This window comes from Diospyros lotus, chromosome 10 (assembly GCF_014633365.1).
Source record: "Diospyros lotus cultivar Yz01 chromosome 10, ASM1463336v1, whole genome shotgun sequence".
Taxonomy (NCBI): Eukaryota; Viridiplantae; Streptophyta; class Magnoliopsida; order Ericales; family Ebenaceae; genus Diospyros; species Diospyros lotus.
In genome coordinates, this window is record NC_068347.1 from 809,123 (window position 1) to 835,552 (window position 26,430).

Genomic DNA, 26,430 nt, shown 5'->3' on the forward strand with positions numbered 1-26,430 from the left:
CTTATCATTTAAATATAAATTGAATAAAAGAACAAGTGTCAAAAATAATTTTTTTTCTCTATTGGGAGGAAGGACCTAAGAGGACAAAAATAAATATTTTAAAAAATGTACATATTTTATTTTAAAAAATTTAAAAACAAATTAAACCATCAAACCTTAAAATAATTATATAAAGAATTATCGTAATTTATCCTTTTAATTCTGATTAGGATTTAAATCGTAGCCATAGATCTCTCTCTCTCCCTCCTCTCTCGCTCTGGCTGTAGGGTTTTAGTCATTTCTCTGCGTATACATACAAACATATATACATATATGCATCGCTCTCGCTTGAACTCTCTGCTTCGAGGGTTCTTCACTCTTCGGTTGTGGAGAGAAGATATATACGTATACATATCTGCAAGGCCTGAACTGGCAGCGATTGGGGATCATTTGAAGCTCTCCATTTCGTTAGATTCCGCGTTCCTCACTCTCTCCGTGCAATCGCAACACGAACCAATCGATCCGAACCCTAAGCTTTATCGGATAAGCGGCCGCCGCCTCTGCAGCTGGTGGTCGCCGGGCAATCACTTCTCGTCGACTGTACGAGGAATCAAGTTCTTTTCTTCCTGCACCCTCTTAATTGTCGTAAATTGGTTTTTGCTTACTTTTCATTCATTTGCTCGCTTTTTCTTTTGATTCTGAAACTGTCCCATTCAATCTCACTATCCTCCTATTGAGTTGCTACTGCTGCTTGTCTGTCTTTACTAGCCTGTTCTGTATTGTTATTAGTACTATTCTTATATACATTGCCCTGGTGTACCGAAGAACACTAATTGCTGTGTAATTACTTAAAAAAGTAATGGCGATGATTATGAATTCAATTGCGAAGTGGTGCACAATGCGGTAGTTAAATCTTCTGAGAGATAAGTGCCACGGAACATGTTCAGTCTGCGATTAATTCGCAGATTTGGTACTGCCGCTACTAACACTGCAACTGCTACCACAACCACCTTTGCTGCTTGTGTAAACAAAAATCCCCTCCCAAAACGACCTACTGGTTTGGAGAAGGCTGAGGAGGAGCCTGTGCTTCTCAAGCTGAAGGGTGAGAGAGACCCCGATAAGCTATTCCTTTTATTCAAGGCCAACGTGCACAATAGGCTCCTTATTGAAAACCGGTTTGCCTTCGAGGATACTGTTTCTCGGTTAGCTGGCGCGGGCAGGTTTGATTACATAGAGAATCTACTTGAGCACCACAAGGTGCTACCACAAGGCCGGCGGGAGGGTTTTATTGTGCGGATTATAATGTTGTATGGGAGAGCTGGAATGATTAACCACGCTGTTGACACTTTCTACAATATGCACTTGTTTGGTTGTCGTAGGACTGTTAAGTCATTTAATGCTACTCTTCGAGTTTTGACTCAAACCCATGATTTAGCAGCTATTGAATCCTTTCTGGCAGAGGTTCGACAGAAGTTTGATATAAAATTTGATGTACTCTCTGTTAACATAGTTATCAAGGCTATCTGCAGAATGGGTGAACTGGACAAGGCTTACCTGATTATGTCACAAATGGAAACGTTGGGAATAGTACCCGATGTATATACTTATACAACACTTATATCGGCATTCTACAAGAATAATCAACCTGAGATTGGTAATGGTTTGTGGAATCATATGGTGCTTAAGCGTTGTTTACCAAACCTTGCAACCTTCAATGTGAGGATTCAATTCTTGGTGAGCAGGGGAAGAGCGTGGCAAGCTAACAGTTTGATGGGTATGATGCGGTTTCTTAAGATTTCTCCTGATCTGGTTACATATAATTTGGTGATCAAAGGTTTCTGCCGTGCTGGTTCTCTTGATATGGCCAAAAGGGTGTACTCTGCTTTACATAATGAGGGTTTCAAGCCTAACATGAAAATTTATCAGACCATGGTTCATTATCTTTGTAAAGGAGGGGAATTTGGAGTGGCATATACAATGTGTAAAGACAGTATGACTAAGAATTGGTTCCCAAATGTGGAGACCATCTATATGCTACTTGAAGGCCTGCAGAAGAATGGGGAACTTGGAAAGGCTAGATATATCTTGTCGTTGACTAGGAAAGGAGTGCCTCGGTTGACTGCAAAGCAGTTGGATGCCTTGCAATCTTTAATCTCAAGGAGTTGAACTATAATGATATACTGAAAAATAAGGATTTCATCGATCTATGTATGGGGCTGCTGAACAGGAGCTGGTATTTAACTTGCCCAACCCATTTATAAATCCGAGAAACTAACTGTACATGCAACTTTTGATGGAGAACCACCCAACGATATGCACAAAATTATTGTAAGTTCTCTCTCTCTGTCTCTCTCTCTCTCACACACACACACAAAACAAATGTGCACGCATGCTTTGGTAAGTATGTATTTTATGTGCATATATTTATTTATCCACCTCTGTTTTGGAGGGGGGGGGGGGGGTAATTTTTGCGGAGGAGCTGTATGATCAAAGCAATACTTCTAGGAGCTCCTGCACTCTCTTAACAATTTCTGAATGTGTCCATTGACTGAAGATAAGTTGTGGATAATAGACCTGTTACATTTGGTTCTTAATAGAAGTATCACACTTTCCTTGAGATATGCTAATCACTCAAAGATGCAGTTGCTCTGAAAGAAAAGGGACCAAAGAGGTTTGGCATTGCACATGTGATCAGGATTTCAAGTATTAATCTGGCATTTTTGTGTATGGGAAAAGAATATTATTGCAAAGAAAATGGTCCAAGAAATGTGGTAAATTATATGTCATGTTATAATCTGCCTTGTCTTATGTATTCATCACTATAATAAGCAATATACCTATTTAATATTAAGCAATATTCTATATACCATTTCAAAGGAATGTGTGTGTGTGTCAAGCGCATGTGCAGATACTGCCATATCCTTTTCATGTCACTGTTCTACCATTTCTATCTCATATACATGTTTTATGTACATTGAACTGCATCTTGCTTCCTCATACTTCTTGGATAAGATCTCTATATCATACAGCTGTAGTACTGTACAACCTTTCATACTCTGATCCTTACTAATTTGGAACCTGTTTATGAGATCTTGCCTTGTTCCTTTTTGGAAAACATATTGCAAAATGAAATGGAAAACAACCAATTTCTCCTTTTTTGGTTGTCATTGAAATGGGGAAACTTTTTCAAACTGTTTGATTATCGTTGTTTAGGTTCTGTACTACTAATATAATGTCTATACATATTGCAAAATGAACTATAAATTTGGAATGGGGATTTATTGTTGATAATTTCAAAAAGTATGGGCTGAGGTCTGTTCCCGAGTTAGCATTTTGCAAGTGGAATTTATTCATGCTTGTTTCTTTGTTATATGAAATTAATGGAATTTATTTTCTTTTATATGTTTCACCAGGGTTGGGGGGGGGGGGGGGGGGGGGGGGGGATCTATGAAGACTAATTTGCAAACATGATTTTGTGGCAGTTTGAAAGAACATGTTATTCAAAGCATATATGTTACCATTTCTTGGAAAATGCTACAGAGCCATATACATCTTGTGCCAAGTGGCATTTTATTAAGAAATGACACTGCAAGTTAACATGGTACCCTTTTTTTGGAAAATGCCATTGATCTATTAAAAATGGTAAGGCCACTAGAACTCTGCTACCATATTGAAAATTTTAATAAGAAAGAACCTGATAGAGAGGAAGAGCAATGGCATGAATTCTATATCTGAGAAACAATGCATTTTATACTCTCTTACCCTCTCTGTCAATCCAAGATGGCCCAAAAAGGATCTCTTTCTTCTAGGAGGTTAAGCTCCCCTTTCTTCAACAGTCATGCAAACACAATTGTTTTTCAAAAGCCATATTTCATCTCTCTTTTTGAGCAAAATCACTTACCAGTTGTATGAGTGTATGCTCATCATGCTACTGCATATTGTGGATTTCAAAGATTGATGACTTTTTAATCTCTATGGGGTGCCAAAAGATTGTGATTGCCTCTCACCCTCTTTCTCACTCAATCCAAGATGGCTCCAAAATGATCTCTTTCTTCTAGCAGTTCTAGCTCCTTCTTCAACAGTCATGCAAACACAATTGTTTTTCAGAAACCCTTTTTCATCTCTCTTTTTGAGCACAATCACTAAAGCTGTATGTTCATCATGCTACTGCATATCGTGGAGACCAAAGATTGATGACTTCTTATCTCTATGGTATTTCAATTTTAAAGCCATGTGTTTTGACCGAACATTTTTGTGTATATTATGTGACATCTGTTTATGTATCTTTGTTGTATTTTACTTATATTCCCATATTTGTTATATAGCTCAAACTATTGGATAGGTAAGTGCTAATATGTACAAAATATGAATGTAGCTAAGATGCGAATCTTTTGGTGGATAAGTGGCCATACTACAAAAGGCTAAATAAAAAAGGAGATTATATGTAATAAGATGTGGTTGACACCTATTGAAATTAAGATATGGAGTCATGATTGAGATGCTTTGGATATATGAGAAGAAGATTGAGAGAAGCAAGTAGGTGAAATGGAGGAAGCTTTATAGAAAAAAGAGGGAGGGGAAGATCAAAGCTAACTTGATGCGAAACCTTTAAAGTTGACATATGATGTAATAGCTTTACAAAGAATATGATTATGGATAGAGATGATTGAACGTCTAATTTGTTTAGTAAGAACATCTAATTTGTGTAGTAAGATTAAGGTTTGTGACTGTTGTTGTCGACATATGTTTATGCATCTATACAGACTGCTTCTTATATAGATTTGTACCATTTATACAGATATGTCCAATAATTTTGTACATTGCTGGGATATGGTTTGTTCCCGATAGGTTTATGCTTTTGCCACTAATTTATTTATGTACAAGGACAGGCTGTTTGAAATATGGGGGAAAAAGTACTGTGTAGATTGTTTGTTCCCAGTAGAAAACCTTTTCTAGTTCTGTTTAATGCATTTTCTGAGATTATTAATGTTACCAATATCATGTTGCATTCTGTTCTACAATTGTCAGTGTGCTCATGACAGTTGGTGCTTTAGAGGTTGGTAAATTCGGCAACATTTTGTGTTGTTGTTTTGCTACAATGCCCAACACAGGACTTTCCTTTCTTGTTATGTCATTGATACAATGTACATGAAAAGCACCCGTATGTAATGGTGTCAATGAAACAGGACTGAGAATCAAGTTACGGTGGTCATATGTTGGTTCTATTTCCTTTAGTTCTTGAATAGTTCCTTCCTATTGTGTTTTCTTCTTATTGTACGTAAAATTATCTATTTGTAAAGGATTCTCTCTACATTACGCAATCACTAGTTCACTCTCAAATTAAATATCAACTTAGGTTTTGCATGATGCTTAGCAACCTGTTGAAATCAATATCTATGAGTTATATATTTACCTATCTAATCATAACTCTTAATTTTCACTTTCTTTTTCTATAGTTCCTTCTTTTCATCCCATCCCCACCCTTTTGAACCTTGTTAAATACATTTGTGGGAGCTAAATTGACTGTAACTATTCTGTTTATTGCTTCTGTTTTGTCAGTGAGAGCATGGAAAATGCAAGACATTTGTGGGGCTGCTGATTTTACTTATTGTGCAGAAGATGTATCAATTGCCTGACTCTAGGTGTGCTAATAACTTCTTGCCTCTGTTGTTTCTTTTTTCTCCCGTTTGATTAGCATTTTCATCATCTTAACTAATTGGAATTGGCTATTGAACCTAGTAGGATCTTCACATACTCTCACCGTTGCAGGAAATTGTATGACAACTTGTCAAAATTCGTGCTCCATGAACCATGAGTGTTCTAAAGATGCCTAATCAGGAAGGTACAATTTTTTATTTATTTATTTATTTTTTTCATGCATCTCAATGCACCTTTCGGGCTTTACGAGGTATAACACGGCATTTCCTTTACTGTTTTGCAAAAAGACTGTTGTTACTATTCGAACTTGGGCTCTTACAGTCACCAAGAATTAGCCTACCATTACTACCAAAACACTGCCTTTTTTCTTAAGATTCAATTAATCCAATCAGTTCCACCATTTAAGTATTTATTTCTTAAACTAAATCTCATCTTCTTCGATTTTTTCTTTTTTAAATTTGCAGCTAAAATCAAAAGAAGCAGCTACATGGGGAAATCAATTTGATTGAAGGCATTGGGACTGCCCTTTCATCATAAAAACAGTATTGAAAGAGCATTCTTGTCGCAATTTAGGGTTACTTGGTACAGGTTCGAGTCTTGTTGATCGCATATGAAAAGTATTTTCTAGTTAAATTTTGAGGGGGATCGCGCTCACCACGATACATGCTGAGGTTTGTGTGGCCTTAGGCTATCTCCTACGATGGCCAATTTCCCTCACCAAGCTAAAAATTGAGGGAGCCAAATCAAAGATTTTGAGCTCCAACGTAACTTGCCAAAGCCAATATTCCTCACCAAAAATTTGAGGAGTCTAGCCACTAGTGGCGATTGAAATCTCCTCGCCATTTCTCCCCCACTCCTCAACGGCCATCAACGATGTATGTGATTTTAGGGTTTTCTTCTTCATCGAGTAGATCAACAGTTGTAGACACCACATTTGATGATGGCAGCAGCATCTTCTTCGGTGAGGGGGCGACAACGATGAGCAAAACGGTGGCGTCTTCTTCAACAAAAAATGGGTTTGTGAGATTTTAGGAAATTTTTTTATTTATTTTTTATTGGATGATTAATATTGTGTATTTAGTTATTAATTTTGTGTATGTGTATTTGATTATTGATTATGTGTATGTGTGTATTTGATTATTGATTTTGTATATGTGTGAAAATTATAGATAAAATAAAATAAATATAATTCAAATTTATTAAAATAAATAAATAAAATAAAGAAAAGAACAAAGAGCCTGGTTAAATCACAAACAATTTTTGAGGCAAAATTAAAATATAGAGTGAATTGTTTATAATATAATAAAGAGTAAAATAGAGAGTAGCATTGATGATAGTCTTACACGTTATATGTTGTTAATGTAGTGTTTTTGTCTATTATATTATGTGACAGGATTTATGCAAGCACACTGTGTGTCATTTGTGATTGATATAGAGCTCTATTTATTGAGTGATATAGCTTTGCATGACTTTTGTGGAGGGGACAATTCACATGAATTGGCAAGCATTTAGCCGGACAAAAAAGAAAAGGAAGGGAAGATTACGATGGGGAAGACTCAAATGGTGCTGAAGGATCCAAGGTAGTGAGTTTACCTTACCATGATTAATGGAAGGGTGAGAGTAGTGAGACCCTTTCATTTTCATTTATTAATTTATAAAGAGGAAAGTTTCAAGGCTCAAATTACTAGAATACCCTTGTACCTTATGGGCAAATTACTCCAATGATGTAGATGCCCTCCCTTCCTTTAATGCTTTTGTTTCATTAACATCTTTGATTTTGAATTAATGGATATTCTTTTTACATATTCAAATTATATTAAAGATCTGTTACATATTCCTTCTCATTTTATTGGTTAAAAAGATATTCTTAATGTGCTAGACTACTTACTTCGTAATGATCGAGTGAAGTTTATTTTTATGTTACAAATAGATTCTATTTATGGGTCGTTATCTTTTAGTTAAAAAAAAAGATTAGTTTAAGACTTTAAACTATTTTAAAATAATTTCTTGTAATATAAAGAGATTTTTTGAATATTTAAAGTATTTTTGTTTAGAAAAGATTAGTACAATTAAATCTCCACATATGTTCGAAAATTTAGGTATCGTAAAGTTACGTATTTGAGATTGGGTCCATGTGAATAGTGTATTATATGAGTCTATCGAAAAGTGAGTCTTCTCCGGTCACCTATTTGGCCTTAGGTGATAATTCACATATTATAGGAAGTAATAGTTATATATATGCGCGCGCACACACACACGAGAACTTCCTCCATTCTTGTCTTAAAAAAAAAAAAAATTACGAACCACAACAACCATCCTCTTTTAACTCATTTCATATTTATCAACTACCCTCTTTAATTTGACAATGACACCACAACAAGAAAAAATGCAATCAAAAGAAACAATTTGATGCCAAACGAGAAAAACGTGTATTTCTTAATCATCATCATATCTTTTAACAATTCTGCAATATGGCCCTAAGATGAGGGGTAGAATGGTAATGAACACAGTACATAAAGGGAAGCTCCAGTGCTCTCTATCATCAAGCAAAAAAGCGAAGGAAACGGAAAAAGGAAGCCCTACCTTGAACTCTCCAAGAACCCAGCAATGGCTGCTGCAGAAGAAGTTCTGAATCTGTTTGATGTCTACTGGTTTGAATTCGGAATCTTCTCTGCAAAACCAGAGCCCTCTTCTTCTTCTTCTCCTTCTTCTTCAACCTTTGGACTAAAATACCCAGTTGCAGAAATCCATGAAAAAGTTGAAGAACCAAAGCTCTCTCGCCTCCAAACCCTCCATGTTAGATCTCTCAGTGACCATTGTCTCAGCTCAAGAGATAGCTCAAACTCTCCAGACTCGGTCCTCCAGATGCCAAAGCTCCAAACCATACTTTCAGGCAAACAAGTTGAAGACTTCTCTGGGCCAAGATCAACAGCCATAGGAGGAGGAGGAGAAGAAGAGAGCAAGAACAGAGTGAATGGAAGAAGAAGAAGAAAAAGAAGAACAACAAAGGGTAGTAGTAGGAGCCTGTCAGAGCTTGAATTTGAGGAGCTAAAAGGGTTCATGGATCTGGGTTTTGTGTTCTCTGAAGAGGATAAGAACTCAAGCCTGGGGTCCATCATTCCTGGGCTCCAAAGATTGGGAAGGAAAGTTGAAGAAGTAAAGGTTGAAGTTGGTGACTTTGTTGCAGTTTCAAGGCCTTATCTTTCAGAAGCATGGGAAGTTTTGGATCAGCCAAAGATGGAGAACAGTATTCCACTGCTGAACTGGAGAATTGGAGCTCTTGGTAATGAAGTGGACATGAAAGATCATCTCAGAACTTGGGCTCATACTGTGGCATCTACTGTAAGATGAACATTGATTGATCAGTACAACTTACGATTCTCCCATCTTGATGATAATGTTTTTCTTAATATTGTTCCTTTGGTCTTTAATTTTTTCATTCAAATTTGAAAAACCCTGTAAAATTACGTTACAGAGACTCAAGCAGTTCCAATTTTTAAAAAAAATGGGGAAGAAGATGAAGATTTGCTTTAAAGAAAAGAAAAGCACCTGCAAACATATGCAATGATTATGGATGATGAAGTCTGTGAAAGGCATCCAGCAACAGTTAAAGAGTGAGAGTTACTCTGGAAGTTCCAATTGCAAAACCCATTTTCCGTTAATTTTAAATTGGAAATGTTAATTTCACCCAATTTTATTAATATTTTATAAATTTAAAATTAATATAATATATAATATAAAATAATAATAATATAAATTCAAATAACATTTTAGAATTAAAAAACATCTTACCATCCTAATAAGGACTTAATTTCGTCTCATCAGTTTCCGTTTTGAGACAAAGATTTGCCAACAACTCTCACAGTTACACTCTCATGTGAAACTACAGTTTTGCTAAAAACAGTTTTAGATTTATATACAGCAAGAAAGAAACAAGGGATTATGATCCAGCATATTGGACAATAATAGCTGAAACTGATTGTTTGATTAATGGTTCAAGAAAGAAACATCAAAATCCCTAGAGAGGCATCTAGCACCATACATTCTCCACATGAACATAACATCAACATGAGCAACCAAAAATGCATCTAAAAACTGAGTCCGAACAAACAATGTAAATGTTCCCTTCAAAAACATTGAAAAAGCCACGATTAGAATATAGTCAGCATGAAGCATAAATTTCAAAAACTCGTCCAAAACTATAACTGATGTTACAACCCACTAAGAACTTAGCCTCCGATAGTCTGGGCTTTGTTCAAGATCACGCCCTCGTATTTGACCTGGAACCATTTCATGGAATCCTCCTTTGTGACCCTGTGCTGAATGCCCACACGAGACTTGCACCTCCTGCGTCGCCCAACACGATACCCCGGGCGCTCCAGGACAACAAAGAAATCCATACCATAAATACCTGTTGAAGGATCATACCTGTAACACAAAGAGAGGCGGCCAGTTAGAGAAGTTTGGATTGGAGCGGTGCCCCCCACCCACATAAACGTGACCTAATGTCTACACAGCATGAAAGAAAAAGAGACGGGAAAATTAAAAAAGGTAGCTTAAACAAAACATATGCCAAAAAGATGTACCAGCCAAAATAAGAAGGTAATAGACTTCTTATTTATTCTACTCGAAACATTACTCGCAAATGGCTCTTTTGACTCAACCTTCATGCAACTATTCTGGTAATAGACAAAACCGATAGCACTTCGCTTTCCAATTCAGATAACCCTTCACTAAGTAGAGAAAAATCATCCTTCTTTACAAGGAAAGTCATCCCACCATACATCATGCGTGCTTTTAACATTTGCAGATACCAATATTCGAAGATTAAATAACAAATAACTTGTAACTTGACTGCAAAACATGTGTATATAACAGGGTGCACTTGAATAAGGATCCCTATGTTGAGGGTGGTCAGGTCATTTTTGTGAACAGCCTTACTGTTGATTAGCAAAGAGGTAGTTCTCAGAACATATGTGTATGTTGAGAATAAAATGAAACAAAGTTTACTTGGAACGGAGAAAATGAACTTTGACATAAGTAGATCAGCTTACTTAATGCCAAGATCAATGTGCTCCTGAATACCAAAGCCAAAACAGCCAGTATCACTGAAATTCCTCCTCAGCAGCTCATATTCCTTCACCTTCAATCCACTCTCCAGAAGCTGCATCGCCTTCTCACCTCTGACAGTAACGTAGCAAGCAATCTTCTCATTACGCCTGATTCCAAAAGACCGCACAGTATATCTTGCTGCCAACATGAAAGAAATAATATAGGAATTGGATAAGGATTAAAAATCTTGGGGAAACAGGAAAAGGAATATTGAATGAACTCTTGAGAAGAAAGCACAGCAAATTACACAGCCCACATTAGCAGACAGAGCATTAGACTTCAATTTCTAGTTGTTTCAGTTCACAGGATGAAAGCTCAACTCAAATAAATGATTTTCCCTAGGCTCTGTTCAGCATATCCTAATGTTTCCAGATCTTCAAGTTAAAAATTGAATCCTTCTAATTTCCATCCTTACCCATATCTCAGCTACCCCGTAGAATACTAGCTTACATATGTATTTTAGCACACTGTTACATGATTCTAGGAAGTTGCTTGTGTTAGCCCAAAAATTATTAGTTAAATATGAAATATAATGCTGTACAACCTAAGATAACAGTGCAACAAATAAATTATAGAACAGAAGGGAATATGGTACAGCGTGGAAGAATAATAACCGCAGATAACAAAATATAGAATTGAACAAACAAAATATGGAACTGAGCCAAATAACGCAAGGATGGAGAACTGAGGCCTGTGTGACACACAGTGCCCTTAAAACAAATTTGCCTGCTCACCGAGAGGGATTGAGGATGGTTGGCGTCTGTCTCGCAGGGTATAATGGTTGACAACTAGGAAGTTAGCACAAGCTTTAGAGCCTTACAGCAAACTAGAACATTGGCCGAACACTATCAGAACTGGGCAAGGAAGGAGAGCGACTTGGGAGATTACAGATTTCGTGTAGTGTGTGTTCGTCTTTCAAAGGAACGAGAGGCTCCTATTCATAGGAGGATTGTTGGTAACTGGCACTCTGCAGTAATGTGCCTTATATTTCGGAGTGTGGGGCCAACTTCAAATTCCTGCAACGGTTATAGGAGTGGATTCGCACCAAGGGGGGGATAGAAGGGAAACAACAAATCATAGCTTGGCCTGGGTAGCCCATTTCAGCGTTGCATTCATGTCCACAAAACGCATGCTCGCACACAAGTTCGGTTCGCTGGGCCTGGGATTTGCAACCCCCCCCCCCCCCCCCCCCCCCCGCGCGCACAAGAGAGTCTCTTGTCTAACTAGCTTACTCATCATTCAATGTGTGAGTCTATATAAACATCAACATGCTACATTGCTCTTCCAATGTGGGATAAATACATTTCCTTAATATTTCCCAACTCAACAAGTATACTTTGAGCATCAATTTCTCATTCACCCATTTATCATTTTGGACATATGAATATACCAAATTGATCTCCTCACGACAGAGAATAAAATCCACTTTGACCCGGTTAAAATATTTAACGGGTCCCACTTAAAATTTAGCCTTTATATAACATACCACAATGCTCATTTATGCTAATTTTCCAACAATCCCCCACATAAATGAAAATTGATGGAGAAAATATTTTGACTCGTTGATAGTGTTCAACAGTTGAAACCTACATAGGATAGGTATGTGTTACCGCTTGAACCTTCCCTTGTGAAGATATATTTATTTTACTAACTATACAATAGACACGATGTCCTTGAACTGTCTTGTTATCTATGTAAATGATAACATATTTCACACAGGAATCTTCCTACCATTGTTCAGTTCTCATGATTATGTTTGTTTTAGCCTTGAACATTAGCCTGGTTCTGCGAGAGTTTCTAAAGAATTGAACTCTATACAATTTTCCTTTAAACGACCCCACTTCCCTCTCACATAGGTAATTACTTAATTCAAAGTAACCCACTTACTCCACGTAGAATTTCTAAGTTTAAGAATTATTAAAGCAAATATTGCTATCCTTTTTCCCTACGGGTATCACTATTTCATTATATGAATGGACAAGAGGGTAACCCCCCCACCCCACCCCCAACCATGACCTAATAAAGTTTTTACAATTAAGTTGTTCATTTGAACCTATATTTTGGGATTTCCAGTCAACTAAGTTGGGTTTCCATTGTATCAACTTATTCTTTCATGGGCTTTAGTCCCATTCCCTCGATGACTTTTCAACTCTTTATTTAACCCTGTGTTTAGCGAATTTGCAATATTATCTTTTGACTTCACGTAGTCAATAGAGATAACTCTAGTTGAGAGTAGTTGTTTTATGTCTACGATGTGTATATGTCTAGACTTACCATTATACATATTACTCTGTGACCTTCCAATTGCAGATTGACTATCACAATGTATATATATTAGGGGCACAAATTTCTGCCACATTGGAATATCCTCTAAGAAATGGAATAGCCATTCTGCCTCTTTGCCACATTTGTCTAAGGCAATAAATTCAAATTCCATAGTGGATCCGGCTATAACAGTATTTGGAGGATTTCCAGGCCATAACTGCACTTGCAAGTGTGAGTATATATCCACTTGTAGATTTCGAGTTTTTTACACCAAATATCCAATTTGCATCATTATATCTTTCCAAGGCAGCTGAGTATCTGGTATAGTATAGCCTATAGTTACGAGTATATCGTAAGTACCTAAGTACTCTTATTATTGTTTTCCAATTGTCAGCACTCAGATTACTCGTATATCTACTCAGTCTGCTAACCATATAAGCAATATTTGGTCTAGTACAGCTCATTAATTACATTAGACTTCCAATTACTCTAGAGTACTCTATTTGAGTAATACTCTCATCTTTATTCTTGGATAGATGGAGACTAATGTCTAATGGTGTTCTAGCCACACCAAAATTATTCTTGTTGAATTTTTTCAAAATTTTGTCCACATCATGTGACTGACTCAAAATGAGACCATATGATATTCTTTTGATTTTAACCCCTAAAATCACATTTGCAAGCCTCATATACTTCATGTCAAATTTTGAATTCAACATATTCTTGGTAGATTTGACCATCTTGTCATCACTCCCAACAATGAGTATATCATCCACGTAAAGACATTGTTAGGATTAGGAGCTCTTTTGACAACTCAAACAATGTTTCCAAATGCCAATTCTCTCAACTCCTCACCCGAAATTAATCCAAAACAACAAAAAATTAAATGTAATCAAAACAAAACAAAAATAAGAAACAAGAAGAGATAAACACAAACCACATAACACAGATTTTATCCTGGTTCATGCCACGTGAATGGCACTACATCCAGCAATCAAAACACCCCTCGAGCAACTGTCTTTATGTAGAAAGAATGATAAGCACACAACAGAGATCCCTTCTTTCTATTTCCCAAGTACAACAGGACTTCGCCCCCCAAGATTACAAAGCTATCTCTCTAGCGAATAGTACTCGTTACAAACAGAAAATGAGAACTCACTACTTCTCTTTACTACCCCTTGCCCTCTATTTATAACAGTGAGCGGATATCCCAATGAAAACTATTAAATATTTACAATTTAACCCCCCAACTATCACTAATTACATTATTGAAAATAAACTTCTATTTAATACTTTATTGGCCTTCAAAATACACTGCTTTCACTAATCTTCTTATCGTATACTCAAGACAACTTTTAACAGACACAAAATAATATAGTTGTTTCTTGTGTCTTTAATATAAACACATTTGCCACTAGTTGGTTATCATTGTATTATCAAATTTTTCATGCCATTGTTTAGGCGCTTGTTTTAAGACATACAATGGTTTTACCGATTTACAAACTTTCTTTTCTTGTTTTGAAACTATAAAACACTCAGGTTGTTCTATATATATATTTCTTCATTCAAATCTGCATTTAAGAAAGCTATTTTCACATCCATTTGATATACTTCTAAATTTCGCAACGTTGCAATTGCAAATATCATCCTAATGGAATTTATTCTCGTTACAAAAGAATATGTATCAAAGTAATCTAGGCCCTCTCGTTGCTTGTAACCTTTAATTATAAGACTAGCCTTATACTTATCAATAGAACCATTTGCTTTCATTTTCCTTTTAAAGATCCACTTAGACCCTAAAGGTTTACACCCATGAGGCAGATCTACAAGTTCCTAAGTATGATTCTGTAGAATAGAATCAACTTCACTTTTAATTGTTTTTTTCCACAAAAAGTCCCTTTGAAAACCTTATAGCTTCTTCAAAATTTTGTGGTTCTTTTTCTAACAAGTTAGAAAATCTGGGCTAAAAGATTTTTCTACTCCTGTTCTTTTGCTCCGTCTAGGTTCATTCTGAATCATGACTCTTCATTTATAGTTTCGAATTTTTGTTTAGACAAACTTGAACCCTCCTTAGAGTTACAAGGAAACACATATTCAAAGAACAATGCACTTCTTGATTCCATTATAGTGTTCTTGTGCATGTCTAGATTTTTAGACTCATACACAAGAAATCGATAAGCATTATTGTTACGTGCATACCCAATAAAGATACAGTCCACTATTTTAGGACCTATTCTCATTTTCTTTGGTGTCAAAACAACAACTTTTACTAAACACCCCTACACTGTTAAGTATTTGTAGAATGGTCTCCTACTTTTCCAGAGTTCATAGGGAGTCTTTTCCTCTTTCTTTCAAGGTATCTTATTTAAAAGATAATTGTTTGATAAAATTGCTTCACCCCACATGTTCTGAGGCAACCTAAAACTTATTAACATCACATTCATTATTTCTTTCAATGTGCATTTTTTACATTAAGCAACATCATTTTATTAAGGTGAATAAGACAATGTAACCTCATGTATACTTCCATGTTGTGCACATAATCCACCAATTGATCTTTCATACTTGCCACCTCGATCACTTCTCAATACCTCAATCTTCTTATTAAGTTGATTTTCAATTTCAGTTTTTTAGAGAAAAAATTTCTCTAAAGTTTCATCCTTGCTTTTAAGGAGATAGGCATAACAATATTTCGTGTTATCATCAACAAAAGTAATGAAATACTTATTGCCACATCTTATTTGTACGAATTTTAAATCACACACATCACTACGAATTAGATCAAGGGATTCGATATTTCTTTCAATTGTTTGAAAAGATGATCTCATCAATTTTGTCTCTACACAAGTTTCACACTTATGTTTTAAATCGATATGGAAAGAGGGTATATGATCTAAGTTAATTAATTTACGCAATGTATCATAATCAACATGACTTAGTCTACCATGACATAAATTTGTAAACTCAAGCAAGTAAACCGAAGGCTTATTACTTTTATTCATGATGGTCATTACATTGAGCTTAAAAATTCCATTTGATACATAACCCTTCCCAACATACATTCCAGATTTTCAGTCATGGTATCCACCATGTGCCTCATGGCCCTTGATCTTCCTCTTCAGAAGTCTGCACTCCATAGATCTATGACCCATCTTGCCACAATTAAAGCATTTCCCCTGGAACTTGTTATTGGAGACTCCTCCTTTAGGTCCTAACTTCAGCTTGTTTTTCTTGTATTTGGAGCCTTGCCCATGCTCCACCACATTCGCCTTAGTAGTAGCAAGATTGAAACCTTTCTTCTCTGACCCTCTGTTGTCTTCTTCAATTCGAAGTCTAACAATCAACTCTTCGAGATTCATTTCCTTTCGCTTATGTTTAAGGTAGTTCTTGAACTCCTTCCAACTAGGTGGAAACTTCTCGATAACAGCAGCCACTTGGAAGGTTTCACTAAGGACCATCCCTTCTGCATGAATTTCATGTAAAATTACCTGAAGTTCTTGCACTTGACTGACCACAGGTTTGGAATCCACCATCTTAAAATCGAGGAATCGACCAACTATTAATTTCTTAGCTCTAGCATCCTCGGTTTTATATTTTTGGTCCAAGGATTCCCAAAGCTCCTTGGCAGTTTTCATTGTACTATATACGTTGTACAACGAATCATGCAAACCATTCATAACATAGTTTCTACATAAGAAATCAGAATGCTTCCACGTATCAACTGTGTTGATGACTAGCATTTCTGTTTCATCCTCCTTTAACTTAGGAGCATCCTCAGTCAAGAATCTCGCAAGATCCATAGTAGTGAGATAAAACAACATCTTTTGTTGCCACCTCTTGAAATTCAACCCGTTGAATTTCTCAGGCTTTTTGCAATGGCCCACAGGCACAGTAACAGGCATTTGGGCTGCGGTGGGCACAATAATAGGCATCTGGGCTACAGGGACAGATCCTTGCGCCACATTATTAGAGGTTCCAGCAAAATTCAAAGTAAAAGCCATTTCTAAAACAAAACTTAAACATGAGAAATCTGTTTTAAGATTGTTAGCCAAAAATTATTAGTTAAATACAAAATATAATGTTGTACAACCTAAGATAATGGTGCAACAAATAAATAATAAAACAGAAGGGAATATAGTATAGTGTGGAAGAATAATAACTACAAATAACAAAATATAGAATTGAACAAATAAAATTGGAAATGTACAAACAAAATATGGAACTGAACCAAATAACGCAAAGATGGAGAACTGAGGCATGTGTAACACACATTGCCTTTAAAACAGATTTGCCTCCTCATCAAGAGTGCTTGCGGATGGTTGGCGTATGTCTTGTACAAGCTTATAGCGAACTAGAAAGTGGACTAGAACGGTTGACGGCTAGGAAGTTAGCACAAGCTTTGGAGCCTTACAGCGAACTAGAACATCAGTCGAACACTATCAGAACTGGGCAAGGAAGGAGACCGACTTGGGAGATTAAAGATTTCATGTAGTGTGTGTTCGTCTTTCAAAGGAACGAGGGGCTCCTATTTATAGGAGGATTGTTGGTAACTAGCACTCTAGAGTAGCGTGCCCCATATTTTGGAGTGCACAGGCCACTAAGCGACAATGCACGGGCCCACTTCAAATTGTTTGAGCATTAATTTCTCATTCACCCATTTATCATTTTGGACATATGAATATACCAAATCGATCTCCTCATGACGGAGAATAAGAATCCACTTTGATCTAGTTAAAATATTTAAAGGGTTTTAGCCTTAATATGACGTGCCACAATGCCCATTTGTGCCAATTTTCCAACAGCTTGTAATGAAAAAAGTTCAGCTTAATTCCTTAAATGTATCTATCTAATCAAATTATGAAAACAATTTGTGTTTTAAAGTTCAGAAACCAGGGGCCAGGAAAAGTTAAAATTAGAAAATTCATCATACAGCAAAATTGGGTTTTTGAAAGGATTATGTTACAACAAACAGGAGTGCATAGAAATAAATATTTAAACTTCACTCTTATTTTTTGAGACCCAAATAGTGGATGTTATCAATTGCTCAATTGGATGGATGTTATCCTATGTCTGGAAGATGATAGTGCATAGGGAAAGGCACGGTAAATAAAATTCCCCTTCCTCTATTTCATTGTTAGAGGAAAAACACCCAGTTCGTTTCCAATTCTTCTGCCTTTTCTTGCCCACCATTCTGCTTCCATTCCACAAATCCCCAACAATAGAAAGCTTTCAATTTTCTCCCTAAACAGCATAAAGAAAAAGACACTTATACAAAAACATGTTTCTCCCCCCCCCCCCCCCCCCTTTTTTTTTTTACCTTTCGAGAAAACTGGGGTCTGGCCACTGAGCTGCTCCAAGACCTGTATAACAAAACGAACGGGGTAGAAAAGATTCAAAATTAACATGAGGGTCGAGATGCAGATTCGCACCTAACCCTAACCAATGTCAGGATGAAGAATGGAGTACCTTAGCAGCTCTGGTGAGGCGATCTCCGCTTTCCCCAACGGAGATGTTGAGGACAAGCTTCTGAACTTTGATCTCTCTCATTGGGTTCGATAGCTTCTTCTCCGATGCCTTGATTTATAGCATACATATACACATAAATTGCATTAGGGTAAGGTAAATAGAGATATATACATAGAGGCAAATTACAGAGAGAGAGAGAGAGAGAGACCATGGCCGTCGCCGCCGTCCGGAAGCCGAATACGCAGCTTCAGCCGCCTAGGGCTTGTAATGGGGACGAAATGAGAGGTCCCGCAGCGGAGGAACCCCTAATATAGGAGATGAAGAGGAGCTAGGGTTTAAGAGGAACTCTTGAGATGATACTCTGCACTTCGCCAATATATATACATGTATATATAGATGCTTTGGTTGGTGATTCCAAGGTCAAATCGAGAGCATTACGGGTCGACCCGCTAATTAAATCAGTGGGCTGACTTGATTCGGATCCACCCATCGAATCATCCAAGTGAGTCTCTCTGTCGGTCGTGCTAGGCCTAAAATTTTGGGTCCAGCCCAGCCCATCCCACTTTGCGCCCGGGCCCGCTATCAAAGCCCAACAGGTCATGACCACTATTTTAAATTTTCTAAAAAATTCTAATACTATTTTTTGAAGATACAATAAAAACTATTGGATTAAAACTTTTTATCATTTATGTAAAATTATACACAAGATTACATAATATAATTTCTCAAATATTATAAATAATTTCTCAAATATTAATACAGGTTTAGCATGATGCTTAGCAACCTGTTGAAATTAACATCTATGGGTTATATATTACATAATACAATTTCTTCTATTGAATAATCAAACCATTTTAGTTAAAAAGTGCTCACCCATACCCCAATTTAGTCTTCATTCCATCATTTGCCCATCTATTAAAACAATATCTTTTGCATATAGCATACACCTAAAGCAAAGAAATTGTTAAATAATGGTTCGAAAACATCAAAATCCCTTGACCTAGAGAGGCCTCAGTGAAGGAAGCCTTTTTAACCTTCAAAAAGTGTGCTTTAAAGGACCCACAGCCAGAATAGGACAAAATATTCATTGTACAGGTGTGGACTATGCTAGGTCAGTACCTCACAATAATAGCTAAGGCTGATTGTTTGATTAATGGTTCATGAAAGAAACATCAAAATCCCTACAGAGGCCTCTAGCACCATACATTCTCCACAAGAACATAACATCAACATGAGCAACCAAAAATGCATCTAAAAACTGAGTCCGAACAACCAATGTTTTTGTTTTCTTCAAAAACATTCAACAAACCACGAATACGAATAGAATATTGTCAGCATGAAGCATAAATTTCAAAAACTCGTCCAAAACTATAACTGATGTTACAACCCACTAAGAACTTAGCCTCCGATAGTCTGGGCTTTGTTCAAGATCACGCCCTCGTATTTGACCTGGAACCATTTCATGGCATCGTCCTTTGTGACCCTGTGCTGAATGCCCACACGAGACTTGCACCTCCTGCGTCGCCCAACACGATACCCCGGGCGCTCCAGGACAACAAAGAAATCCATACCATAAATACCTGTTGAAGGATCGTACCTGTAACACAAAGAAAGGCAGCTAGTTAGAGAAGTTTGGATTGGAGCTGTGACCCCCACATAAAGCTGACCTAATGTCTACCAAAATATGACAGAATTTTCCAAAAAAACCAAACATAAACTTAATAATAATATTGAACCCTGATTTCTTCAGCTGCTGGGCCACTTACTGTTAACAAGTCCACCAAGCCATAGACAATTTTCCAGCCATGTTATTATAATTGGACTGGACGAGCCACAGCTAAATCAGTGCAATCAAGAACCAGTATAGGGTAAAAAATTAAATATGTAGTCACCACTCTTTCTTTTGTTCCCCCCCCCCCCCCCCCACCCCTCTCTTCTTTTTCAGAGCTATGAGTGGCCACCAATTAGAAACAAAGAGTATTTAATTATGACATGGGGACCACAGGTACAAAACAATGAAACAAACTCAAAGTGCAAAGGTTGGATCGCATACATCTAGCCACACAAAACCCATCATTAGAGAAGCCTTATGCGGCGAACTGCCCAACTTCATAGGTCTCAACCCCAAGTCACTTTATTGTGGAATGCAATCAAAGCCATTACAATGCCATATAAAGGACCAGTTCCTACTGTGTTACATCATATACAACATATACAGTTAACTACCCATACAGAAGAATAAGAAGTAATTTAGGAGTTTGCAGCAAGAAGACAATCATTGCATGGCAGTGTGACAACATAAAATATTTCACATGAGAATGAAAAGAAATGATTTAGTAAGTACCTCCTCACATTATAATACTGAGCATTGTAACGGGCCTTATGGCAAAGCTTGAACTTTCATCAACAAAACCATTCTAAACCCAAATGGGAAGGGGATGAGCCATGAAAGGGGGCCCCCCATTCATGAGTTAGATACAAAAAAATTTACATATTATTTTTGTCAACAAGTTTGAATTTAGGATCATCATAACATAGGAAATCACCTCTAAGATACAATTAAGCAAAAACAAACCTCCCTATCTCTGAAGTAAGCAAATTTATCAACAAGTAGATCAAATTTTGTTGTTACATATTAAGAGCAGCTTTATCAATTTTCATCTAAACGTGTGTATGCTTTGAGGATGAGAAATTAAACCCAACCATACACATCTTATGAGTCTTACTCATCAACACATAGCGCCGTTGAGAAGAAACTACTTGTAACTTGACTGTAAAACACGTGTAAATGACAGGGTGCACTTGAATAAGGATCCCTATGTTTTGAGGGTCAAGTCATTTTTGTGAACAGCCTTACCATTGATTAGCAAAGAGGTAGTTCTCAGCACATATGTGTGTGTTGAGAATAAAATAAAACAAAGTTTCCTCGGAACAGGAAAAATCAACTTTGACAGAAGTAGATCAGCTTACTTAATGCCAAGATCAATGTGCTCCTGAATACCAAAGCCAAAACAGCCGGTATCACTGAAATTCCTCCTCAGCAGCTCATATTCCTTCACCTTCAATCCACTCTCCAGAAGCTGCATCGCCTTCTCACCTCTGACAGTAACGTAGCAAGCAATCTTCTCATTACGCCTGATTCCAAAAGACCGCACAGTATATCTTGCTGCCAACACGAAAGAAATAACATTGGTAGTGGGTAAGGATTAAAAATCTTGGGGAAACAGGAAAAGGAATATTGAATGAACTCTTGAAAAGAAAGCACAGCAGATAACACAGCCCACATATTAGCAGACAAGAGAATGAGACTTCAATTTCTAGTTGTGTCAGTTCACAGGATGAAAGCTCAACTCAAATGAATGGTTTGCCCTAGGCTCTGTTCAGCATATGCTAATGTTTCCAGATCTTCAAGTTAAAAATTGAATCCTTCTAATTTCCATCCTTACCTATATCTCGGCTACCCCATAGAATATTAGCTTACACATGTATTTTAGCACACTGCTACATGATTCTAGGAAGTTGCTTGTAATGAAAAAAGAAGTTCAGTTTAATTCCTTAGATGTATCTAATCAAATTATGAAACAATTTGTTTTTTAACAGTTCAGAAGCCAGGGACCAGGAAAAGTTAAAATTAGAACTATCATCATACAGCAAAATTGGGTTTCTGAAAGGATTACGTTACGCCAAGCAGGAGTGCATAGAAATAAATATTTAACCTTCACTCTTATTTTTTCAGACCCAAATAGTGGATGTTACCAATTGCTCGATTGGAAGGACGCTATCCTATGTCTGGAACATGATGGTACATAGGGAAAGGCAGGGTAAATAAAATTCCCCTTCCTCTATTTCATTGTTAGCGGAAAAATAAAGGAAGCTGCACACCCTTTCTCCTTCCAATCCACAAATCCCAAACAATAGAAACCTTTCAATTTTCTCCCTAAACAGCATAAAGAAAAAGACACATATACTAATACAAGTTTCTCCCCTTTTTTCTTTACCTTTGGAGAAAACTGGGGTCTGACCACTGAGCTGCTCCAAGACCTGTATAACGAAACGAACAGGGTAGAAAAGATTCAAAAGACACGAGGGTCGAGATGCAGATTCGCACCTAATCCTAACCGATGTCAGGATGAAGAATGAAGTACCTTAGCGGCTCTGGTGAGGCGATCTCCGCTTTCCCCAACGGAGATGTTGAGGACAAGCTTCTGAACTTTGATCTCTCTCATTGGGTTCGATAGCTTCTTCTCCGATGCCTTGATTTATAGCATGCATAAACATAAATTGCATTAGGGTAATGTAAATAGAGATAGATACATAGAGCCAAATTACACAGAGCGAGAGAGAGAGAGAGTGAGACCATGGCCGTCGCCGCCGTCCGGAAGCCGAATCCGCAGTTGCAGCCGCCAAGGGTTTGTAATGTGGACGAAATGAGAAGTCCCGCAGAGGAAACCCTAATATAGGAGATGGGATGGAGCTAGGGTTTTTAAATTAATTAGTATTGTTGATAAATCATAGTTAACCCTTTTCTATTAATAACCTTTTTGAGGTTTATTAAAATTACACAAAAATCTAATAACTATTAAGTACAATATTTTAATTTATTTACATCCCCCCCCCCCCTAAATTTCAAATTTTTCTTTTAACCCTAGTAATAACAAAAATTGTCTACATAAAAAGGTTTAAACTCATAATTTTATTTTTGTTATGATAAATTGGTCACCAATTAAGTCACTCGTGAAAACACTCTATTATACACTTTGATATAATATTTTTTTTTAATTAGACAAAGTTCGGGAAGCTCAATAAATTCTCAAACTTGTTGAGGATTTGGTAAATTTTAGAATGTTTTAGTATTTAATAATTATTTTTGACAAATTATAAAACATTAACACCTTATTTAAACCCAATAAATTCCTAAACCCACTGAGGATTTGGTAAATTTTAAAATGTTTTAGTATTTAACAATTAATTTTTGACCGATTATGAAACATTAACGCCTTATTTGAATTCAACTATTTCTTTGGGTTATAGTTGAATTTTCACTTAATCTATTATGTATTTATAGTTTTTTTAACTTGCAATCCAAATATATCTAATATGAAAAAAAAACAATATATATATAGACACATGTAAAAACGAAATCTAATAATTATTCGTGGCATGTTGAATATAGCTCACATTCTTTAAAATTTAATTAAGAAAAAGTGATTTCTACATTTAGTATAATTATATGTGGTATGGTTATGACGGACTTGATTAACAAATGAGTTATCATCATTCCAGTAGTAGAGAAATGCACGGTGGTATTGGTTAAGAGATGAAAACGACAAAATAAGAGGAAAAAAATGGTGGGAAAAAAGTGCATGTGGTGCTACTCATATTAGTGGCAAGGATGAAGATAACAAAAGAAGAATTTAGTTGTGCTCACCATCATAATGGTAGAGAACGACTAGGAAGAAGAAGGTGTATTAAGTGAGTTGGTGGGTGCAAATGAAATATTAGCAAAATTATTACTCAATTTAGAAATGTGTGTTTTCCTAATAGAATATATTTAAAATGTTTTTTAAAATCTAATATACTTTTAGAAAATAAAATTTTTATTTTCAATTGTCTAATTTAAAAAAATCTTTTCTAAAAAACTATTTTAATTTTTCACAAGCAAACGTATAAGTGGTGTTCTATTCGTATTTCAGTTTTAAGTTTTAAATTTATTTTTAGTTTTAAGTTTTAAGTGTCTGTTTTGAGATTTTTGAAAATGTGTTGCTTTGAAATTTTAAAAAACTGTTTCTTTTTCTGTTTATTATGATATTTTATTTAATAAATTTAATTATTAAATAATAAAATTAACTATTTTTAATGAAATTATACTATTAAAATTAACTCTTTTCTTCCTTTTCTTTTTATCTCTTTTCTTCTTCTCTGGCGCCTTGCATCTTCTCCGACACTGGCTCTGTCGCCGGCAACCACTGCCGATTAGAGGCAACCACCTAACCCCCAAAGGCCCATTAACCAACATACCCCAAAACCAACAAATTCAATGGCCAAATCTCCTTAGATCTAGCAAAAGAAGAGATGAGAGCATAGACAAAACCAGCAATCAGCCGGGGAGTAGTCGACGGCGATGGTCGCTATAAAGATCCAAAAAAAAAAAAACTAAATTAATTAATTTAATTAAATTATATATATAATAATTAAATAAAAAATGGAAAATATAAAAAGAAAAGGGGGAGGCGCTCGGCAGCCCCCCCCAAATCAGAAAAATCTCTCTCTTTTTTATTTTCTCTTGCTTCTTCTCGGATTTCCTTCTATTTCAAACGATCGAACCGTTCGATCGACGATCCGACTTCGTTTTCACCGTTAAAGTGCCCCTGATCTACAATGAGGTAAGTGTTTTGTCTTCATCTTTTCTGTTTTTCTTGTTATTTTCGTAGAATGTGGGTTGAGGCGCGATGGGGTTTGTTGGCCGAATGTTTGAGGTTAGATCTACGAAGATCCAACCGTTGGATTTCTGTGATTTTTGGATATGATGGTCGGTTTGCTTGAGGGAGTTGGGTGGCGGTCTTGGATCGCCAGAAATCACCGGCCACGGTGGCCGGCGACGTTGGCAGTATTTTGTCCCATTTTAGCCGAGACATTGACTCTAGATCTACGAAGATCTAGCTAGACATGGCCAAAATTGAACCGGACCGGCGGTTCGAACCGGAACCGGACCGGCCGGAACCGGACCCGGAACCGGCCGAACCGGAACCGGAATCGGAACCGGACCGAACCGGCGAAATTCGGTCCGGTTCCGGTTCAAGGTTCCGGAGAACCGGAACCGCCGGTTCCGCGGAACCGGAACCGCCGGTTCCGCTGAACCGGAACCGCCGGTTCCGGTTCCGCGGAACCGGCCCCCCCCACCCCCCGTGCGCGTGCGGCCGCGCACGGTGCACCCCCCCCTCCCCCCGTGCGCGGCCCCCCCCTCCCCCCCGTGCGCGGCGCACCCCCCCCCCCCAACGGTCCAAATTGGACCGTTGGACAGCCCCCCCCTCCCCCCCGTGCGCGGCCCCCCCCTCCCCCCCGTGCGCGGCGCACCCCCCCCCCCCAACGGTCCAAATTGGACCGTTGGACAGCCCCCCCCCTCCCCCCGTGCGCGGCCCCCCCCCCCCTCCCCCCCGTGCGCGGCGCACCCCCCCCCCCAACGGTCCAAATTGGACCGTTGGACAGCCCCCCCCCCCAACGGTCCAAATTGGATTGGACCGTTGGACCCCCCCCCTCAAACTTTTTTTTTTTTTTTTAAATTTTATAATTCCTATCTATATATACCCCTCCCTCCCCCACTCATTTTTCACACTTTCTCTCTATCTCTCTCTCTCTCTCTCAAGTCTCAAGCTATTATTATTCTCTCAATTTTGTCTCTCATTTAATATTTTAATTTCAATTTCTTCAATCTTCTCATTTTGTTATTTATCAATTTATTCAATTATATTATTAATTATTTATTACTTGTTACTATATTATTTTATCATTATTATATTTTTTTATTATCATACTTTTTTCAAAAAAATGGCAAGTGAAGGTAGAAATGTTGAAAATGTTGAGTTTGAAGCTCAAAATTTTCAAACACAAGAGAGTGAAACTCAACAAAAGGGAGGTGGAAAAATTTCTACTTCTGATATTTTTAATATTCATTTCAAGAAAACACCAAAAGGAGATGGTAAATTTGATGTATCTTGTAATTATTGTAATCAAGTATACAAATTCAAGCAAGGAGGTGGATATGGTACTTTCGCCCGACATTTGCAAACAAAGCACCCGCTCAAGGTTGGATTGAGCCGCGATCAAACACAAATATCCGGGTTTGCTACCTCTTCAAACTCTCCTCAATTATTTCATTATAATGAAGCTAATTGTAGGTCTGGTTTAGCTGAAATGGTAGCAATTGATCATTTATCTTTTAGTTTTGGTGAA

General features: G+C 37.1%; 5 protein-coding genes across 6 annotated transcripts; 2 read left to right on the forward strand and 3 right to left on the reverse strand.

The window, feature by feature from the left end:
- The first annotated feature begins 236 nt into the window (after nt 1-236).
- On the forward strand, nt 237-6,797 carry LOC127812128 (pentatricopeptide repeat-containing protein At1g80150, mitochondrial). The gene is made up of 4 exons (XM_052352456.1): nt 237-2,307; nt 5,539-5,621; nt 5,749-5,821; nt 6,102-6,797. Exon 1 carries the CDS (start codon nt 919-921, stop codon nt 2,143-2,145), a length of 1,227 nt encoding a protein of 408 aa, XP_052208416.1. The 5' UTR covers nt 237-918; the 3' UTR covers nt 2,146-2,307; nt 5,539-5,621; nt 5,749-5,821; nt 6,102-6,797.
- A 1,447-nt stretch (nt 6,798-8,244) lies between these two features.
- LOC127811767 (uncharacterized) lies at nt 8,245-8,988 on the forward strand. The gene has a single exon (XM_052351934.1). The coding sequence runs from the start codon at nt 8,245-8,247 to the stop codon at nt 8,986-8,988; it is 744 nt and encodes a 247-aa protein (XP_052207894.1).
- Nucleotides 8,989-9,603: 615 nt separating this feature from the next.
- LOC127811294 (60S ribosomal protein L11-like) lies at nt 9,604-22,969 on the reverse strand. Of its 2 annotated transcripts, none has more exons than XM_052351028.1 (5): nt 22,838-22,969; nt 18,481-18,588; nt 18,332-18,374; nt 10,692-10,887; nt 9,604-10,065 (listed from the first exon to the last, which is right to left on the reverse strand). In XM_052351028.1, exons 1-5 carry the CDS (start codon nt 22,838-22,840, stop codon nt 9,867-9,869), a joined length of 549 nt encoding a protein of 182 aa, XP_052206988.1. In that variant the 5' UTR covers nt 22,841-22,969; the 3' UTR covers nt 9,604-9,866. The 2 variants fall into 2 exon arrangements, with proteins under 2 accessions (XP_052206988.1, XP_052206987.1); XM_052351027.1 differs by lacking the exon at nt 22,838-22,969 and adding an exon at nt 18,689-18,855.
- On the reverse strand, nt 10,894-18,324 carry LOC127811292 (uncharacterized). Its single transcript, XM_052351024.1, has one exon. It carries the CDS (start codon nt 17,013-17,015, stop codon nt 16,086-16,088), a length of 930 nt encoding a protein of 309 aa, XP_052206984.1. The 5' UTR covers nt 17,016-18,324; the 3' UTR covers nt 10,894-16,085.
- Nucleotides 19,740-22,978, reverse strand: LOC127811293 (60S ribosomal protein L11). The gene is made up of 5 exons (XM_052351025.1): nt 22,838-22,978; nt 22,626-22,733; nt 22,479-22,521; nt 21,451-21,646; nt 19,740-20,077 (listed from the first exon to the last, which is right to left on the reverse strand). The coding sequence occupies exons 1-5, from the start codon at nt 22,838-22,840 to the stop codon at nt 19,879-19,881; spliced, it is 549 nt and encodes a 182-aa protein (XP_052206985.1). The 5' UTR covers nt 22,841-22,978; the 3' UTR covers nt 19,740-19,878.
- Nucleotides 22,979-26,430: the final 3,452 nt, after the last annotated feature.

Excerpts from the sequence above, each read along its gene's own strand:
- LOC127812128 (XM_052352456.1), top strand. The coding sequence starts at position 919 with ATGTTCAGTCTGCGATTAATTCGCAGATTTGGTACTGCCGCTACTAAC.
- LOC127811767 (XM_052351934.1), top strand. The coding sequence starts at position 8,245 with ATGGCTGCTGCAGAAGAAGTTCTGAATCTGTTTGATGTCTACTGGTTT.
- LOC127811294 (XM_052351028.1), bottom strand. Across the intron at positions 18,375-18,480 it reads GCCTCACCAGAGCTGCTAAG|GTCTTGGAGCAGCTCAGTGG; the intron begins GTACTCCATTCT and ends TTTGTTATACAG. Across the intron at positions 10,066-10,691 it reads CACATTGATCTTGGCATTAA|GTATGATCCTTCAACAGGTA; the intron begins GTAAGCTGATCT and ends TTTGTGTTACAG.
- LOC127811293 (XM_052351025.1), bottom strand. Across the intron at positions 22,522-22,625 it reads GCCTCACCAGAGCCGCTAAG|GTCTTGGAGCAGCTCAGTGG; the intron begins GTACTTCATTCT and ends TTCGTTATACAG. Across the intron at positions 21,647-22,478 it reads GACCCCAGTTTTCTCCAAAG|CAAGATATACTGTGCGGTCT; the intron begins GTAAAGAAAAAA and ends TCGTGTTGGCAG.
- LOC127811292 (XM_052351024.1), bottom strand. The coding sequence starts at position 17,015 with ATGGCTTTTACTTTGAATTTTGCTGGAACCTCTAATAATGTGGCGCAA.